Below are 5,641 nucleotides of genomic sequence, written 5' to 3' on the forward strand. Positions count from 1 at the left end.
TTTTTCAGTTCTACTTTCCTAGGCTTTCCAACCGTTTCTTTTTTTTTTTCCTCAGCCTCCCTCAACCTCTAGCACCAGCTCCTCTCACAGAACCACACAGACCCATCACCGATCAACCCACCACCGATCAACCCACAACCCAACCACTACCCAAACACAACCCAAACCCCGGACCCAACCACCACCCACAACCCCTTTAAGCACCGGTCATAGCCAGAAAAAAAAAAAAAAAAAAAAAAAAAAAAAAACCAGCATCACAACAGAACCATCACGCACAAACACACGCACAAACACAACCATCAAACCTTAAACAGAGCAACAAACACACATAATCCAAATATTCGCCGGCGATTCGATTAACTGATTCCGGCGACATGTACAAATGAGTTTCTCTAAAATCCCACTGGAACAAAAATCCCAATTAAAAAAAAAAAAAAAAAAAAAACCAGCATCACAACAGAACCCGATCTCCACTCCGATCTCCAATCTCCGATCTCCGTGACCCACGCCGTGACCAATTAGCCATACCCACAACCCACTTCAGCCCACTCCGATCTCCGACTCCGCGACCCATGCCGTGACCCACTTCAGCCACTCCGATCTCCGATCTCCGTGACCCACGCCATGACCCACTCCGATCTCCGTGACCCACAACTCACCTCAGCCATACCCACCACTTCCTTTGAGCACTGGTCACAGCCAAAAAAACAAAGCAGATGAGAAAGAGATGATGATGTTTGGGTTTGAAAGAGGAAAGAGCAGAGAGATTGAAGAGAGCGGAGAGAGCAGATGATGTTTGGGTTTGGAAGAGGAAAGAGCAGAGAGAATGTGAAGAGAGCGGAGAGAGCAAATGAGAAAGAGAGAGTGAAGAGAGAGAAATGGCGGTGGATTAAAATATATATATTTTTTATACCATTGTGCTACAGTACAATTCTAAAGATAGAATTGTACTGTAGCACTATTGTAAAAATTTTTACAATAGTTGTGTTTAGCATCCTTTGATGCAGCACATTTTAAGCCATAAAATGCTAAAAAAGGCTTAGATATAGCATTAGCATTTTTCAATGCTAATGCTCAAGGTAGAAGTCTTGTTAATAGACCCTCCTAGGGTATATATTACTATGCCTTTTTATGAAAGTTTTGATATCATTTTTTAAAGAAATATAAAAATGTGTTAAAAAAATTATTTTTTTTTTCTTTTTCCATAAAAAATTTTTAAATAAACTTCCTAAGTCAATGCTCTCAAGGCATCTTTTTAACTTTTTCTTAAAACAAAGTGTTAGGGTAAATTAAACAAATAAATTATACTTTTAAAAAAAATTGTCATTTTGATTCTATATAAGTTTCATTTTTATCAATTTGATTGTATAAGTTCACATTTATTTTCAATGTTAGTACTTCCGTCCATTACTCTTGTTAAGTATTAAAAAAAAAAAAACTAAAAAGCTATTAAAATTTATTTTTAAGAAAAGACAAAAATACAAATTATACTTATTAAGTTTGGTCACAAGTTTATTTTTGTCAAACACGAAACTTATTAAAGAATAGATAAATCACTTTTTTTTGTTGGGGGGGGGGGGGAATAAAAAATATATGTATATGTATAATATTAAAAAAAAAAAAAAAACCAATCTTAAAGATGCAATTTGTATTTTTTTGAAAAAACAAAATAAATATGCGGAAAGCCCTGTTGTCCCTATCACAGGAAGCCACCATAGAAATATATTTATTAACGAGCAATCTTTTGTTTACTTTTCTCTCATCCTCCTCGGATTACGGCGATCTTCACCACCACTCTCACCGCCGTTATCGTCAAGGTATGCCCATCTCTCACTCTCTCCGTGTCTTTAGATTTTCACCGACAGTACTTGCTTTTCCTTTTATAGTTCACCTTGTAATTTGTGTGCGCCTTATTATGGTTTTTTTGATTGTTCACCTTGCGCGTCTTCATTCTCGTTTGGTAATTTGAGCAGATTCCCAGATGGGTATTTCTTATTTCTTCGTTTCTCTTGGATTTTGAAGCGTGGCTATTTTTTATTTATTTATTTATTTTTGAGTGTGTGTAGTAATTTCATAAAAGTACTTTCTTTATTTTGTGATTTTAGTGATGGGTTCTCTTAAAGGCATTGTTCTTATCTCATAAAACATAATTCACCTAAAAATGCAGTCTTTATTTTGATTTTTTTTTTTTTTGAACTGGCTTGATTTGTTGTTGCTTTTCACTCCATAGAAACTAACACCAACTCAAATTCACCTAAAAAGTGTTCAAGCATAAAACAAAAGTAAGAATTCAAGTATATGCAAAAATAGAGAATCAGATATCAATGAAATCAAAATAAATAATCCAAGCAACAACTACCACAAAAGCAGTCTCAGTAGGTTGTTCTGCATAACTCATATTGCCACAATTTTGAATAACCTAAGTAAGGAATGAAAAATTTCATTAAGCTATTATAACTCATGTGACATTAAATGTATTATTTAGTTGGGGTTTGCAATTGTCTGAATGGTGCAATGATGCACATGCTTGTGATGTTTAGTTTCGAGTTTTGACATTTACATGATATGTGGAGTAGAAATGTTGATTAATTTATCTTGTTTACTATCATTGAAGTTAAACTTCATTTGTAGACTTGTAGTGGTATGACATTTTCATTGTTAGGACAACATTGTATCTCCTATTTAATCATGAAAATCCCAAAATCTGTTGTTGTAGTTCTTCCTTTTTCCTACCTCTAGCTATTTTGCATGTATTATCTTTCTTCTCTGGATGCATTTTGCTTCAGTTTCAGTTCAAAAAATGTCCTTTCCATTCTAATATATACACAGCAAACAGCCATGCCTTAATCCCAAAATTTTTGGGGTGTGCTATAGTTCCTCAGCAGCCTAGTCGGGGTCAGCCACTTGCGTTCCATCCTAATATATGCTTAATCCATATTCTGACATCTTAAAATAGTCTCAATAATTTTAAATAACCCTAAGAAACAAACCTAGGCAGCAGCAAGATGATGATTTCAATATATATTGGTTAGAGACCGATGCCCAACTCAGCACAACCAACCCTTAGCAAGGTCTCTAACAGCCCAAAAAATTGTTGTATTTCAAAACTGCCATGCTTTCGCCAGTCGTTTGGAATGTGCTGTGTTTTTATAAGTAATTATTAAAATCGAATATTTCTCACAAGAGCCCCTGTTTTCCCCTGATATGCAGAAAGAAGAAGATGGAGCTAGACGTGGTGAAAGCAGAGTTAGTGTTGCCAACCCACCTCAGTTTCAAGCAGGTTCAAATGTATGAGAAGTACCCAAAAGGCCAATCCAGAGGCAGACACTGGAAACATCTCAAGCAGATCCTTCAGGCTGAGAATTACCAGAATTTCCCTACTGACGAACCCACCTGTAAGTTTTTGGAATGCATGAAAAAAAATGGGGACTCTTTTATTGGCTTTCCTTTTCCAGAAAAGCCTGTATATTAATTACAGAAGGAACAATGATACTGTTGTAATGGGAAATAAAATTTGATGCACTATGCTGGACTTTGTATGACTCATGATGTTGAAAAGAATGTTACACTTGCTAAACCGACAACAAATGGGAAACCTTTTATTCATGAATTGATACATGATTGTCCTACATGGGAAGAGTGTAATTCCTAAGTTTGTGGTTGAACACAAGAGAAGGTGGGGCAAAAATTTTAGAGCTTAGAAGATTCACGCTTTAAATGACCATAGAATAAATGAATATGATTAATGGACCCATTTTGCATTGAGAATAAGAAGTCTATGCTTGGGGAGTCTTGGGAAGCTTAAAGCCCAATGAGGTGGGATGAAGGGTTTGCACCTCACTAAGTTTACATCAAGGATTGACTTTATGGTATTAGAGTGATTCTGGATCAATTTTTTTGTATGAAAAGAGGTGTTTGCTGGTATGACTAGAGAGCGTATTGAGAAATCACTTGTACTGTAGGAGGATGCTGATTGGTCAACCTGATTTGATTTCAGTCAAGTATCTTGAGACAAACTGGCCTGGATTGGCTGCTTAACTGTTCAATCATATTGTCAGGTTTAGAAAGATAGTCATCTGTTTGGAGTTTGAAATTAAATGTTTAAACTTGCAAGCTTTTACTCACTCTTTCTTTATTCTTCTTCTTCTTCTTCTTCTTTTTTTAAAAATAATAATAATTATCAGTTAGTAATCTTTATTGAGATTACTATGAATTTCCTTTCTAAGTTTTGATCCCTTGATGTTTCCTGTTCTGCAGATGTTAATATTGAGTCACCACCCTCTATGCATCCTTGCAAGAAAATTTGTGATATAACAGGATATGAGGTATGTGGCTCTCTTAATAAGATGTGGTATTATAGGTCCAATCAATATGAATATTTAGTTTGAATGTTTGATCCTGCTGTTAGGGGTAGATTTATTTCTATGGATATTTGCATCCCGCTGTTAAAATTTTTTACTTCCATTAAATCCAGTTCCATTGTATTAGTTCTCTGTTTTAGATCAATGCTAAGAGTTGAACCCACTCGTTCCTACCCACCCACTTTGTTTTAGGTCTGTGTGAAAACCTGGAAATCATAGAATTTTGGATTATTGTTGGTGCACATTTTGATTTGCCTAAGCTTGTACTCTGCCTGTTAGGTTTCTGACTTAACTTGGATGAGTTAATGAGTCTTATAACTTGACCCTTGTCCATCCAGCCTTCTATATGCTTGTTATTCTACAGGGCCTAATAGTTATAACATTCTTGTTGCCAAATAGATTTTGTTCAGATGCATTGAGAACAGGAATAGGTTGCAACTGCTGTTTGAAACACTATGATGAATCCATCAGTAACTGAATTCCATTATTTTTTTTTTGGTTTGGATTATGTTACCTACTTTTGTTTACTCGTGTATCATGCAGGCGCCATACTATGACCCTAGGACCAATCTCCGTTATGCGAATGCTGATGTTTTCAAGCTCGTAAGATCGCTTCCTAATGAGTATGTGCAAAGGTATTTGGCTCTGAGAAACGCAGCAGTGGTCCTCAAGTAGAATAGAGTAGGTTTTCTTATTTGAAATTAGCTCAGGATCCTTTGTGCCGATTGATTTAATCTGTATAGAAGGACATTAGAATGGAGTTTATTGTTTTCTGTTGTCACCAAGTCTATGGAATAAGTTTATGCATCTTCTTTGATAAGCACGTGTTCCCACTCCGTAGGAAAAATGTTCAGCATGCATATCTTTTTGTTGATGCAGTGATGTGTTTCTTTCCATCTTCAACTTGTTCACATCCAGGTTTTTTTTTTTTTTTTTTTTTTTTTTTTTGGTGTAACTCATTAAATCTCTTTTTCACAAGGTAAAATACATTATTGATCAAAATCAACAAATTACAACTCAAGAAAAAAAAGGTTTTAAGCATTGTTTCATTGAAACAATTTATTATTATTATTTTAACCTCAAGCCAGTTTATATTTATATATATATATATATATATATATATATATTTTTTTTTTTTCAATAGAAAACGATGGGAATTTTATTCAAGAATGGGGAGGGAAAATGAGGGACACTACTCTAGCCAAAAGAGGTCTTCCTCAACCCAGACAAAGCTTGGCAGGACAAAATGACCATCACTATATGACCCAAACATCAACCAA

The 5,641-nt window shown here is 35.2% G+C and overlaps 1 protein-coding gene across 1 annotated transcript; it reads left to right on the forward strand.

Annotated features, from left to right (window-relative positions):
- Positions 1–1,659: 1,659 nt before the first annotated feature.
- LOC126706649 (protein EIN6 ENHANCER-like) lies at positions 1,660–5,181 on the forward strand. The gene is made up of 4 exons (XM_050406184.1): positions 1,660–1,817; positions 3,211–3,395; positions 4,258–4,325; positions 4,905–5,181. Exons 2-4 carry the CDS (start codon positions 3,221–3,223, stop codon positions 5,034–5,036), a joined length of 375 nt encoding a protein of 124 aa, XP_050262141.1. The 5' UTR covers positions 1,660–1,817; positions 3,211–3,220; the 3' UTR covers positions 5,037–5,181.
- The last annotated feature ends 460 nt before the right edge of the window (positions 5,182–5,641 follow it).

This window comes from Quercus robur, chromosome 11 (assembly GCF_932294415.1).
Source record: "Quercus robur chromosome 11, dhQueRobu3.1, whole genome shotgun sequence".
Classification (NCBI taxonomy): Eukaryota; Viridiplantae; Streptophyta; class Magnoliopsida; order Fagales; family Fagaceae; genus Quercus; species Quercus robur.

What these genes read in the sequence shown, in the direction of transcription:
- LOC126706649 (XM_050406184.1), top strand. Translation starts at nt 3,221, where the DNA reads ATGGAGCTAGACGTGGTGAAAGCAGAGTTAGTGTTGCCAACCCACCTC. An exon ending in CCCTACTGACGAACCCACCT is followed by an intron (nt 3,396 to 4,257) that starts GTAAGTTTTTGG and finishes CCTGTTCTGCAG; the next exon opens with ATGTTAATATTGAGTCACCA. An exon ending in GTGATATAACAGGATATGAG is followed by an intron (nt 4,326 to 4,904) that starts GTATGTGGCTCT and finishes TGTATCATGCAG; the next exon opens with GCGCCATACTATGACCCTAG.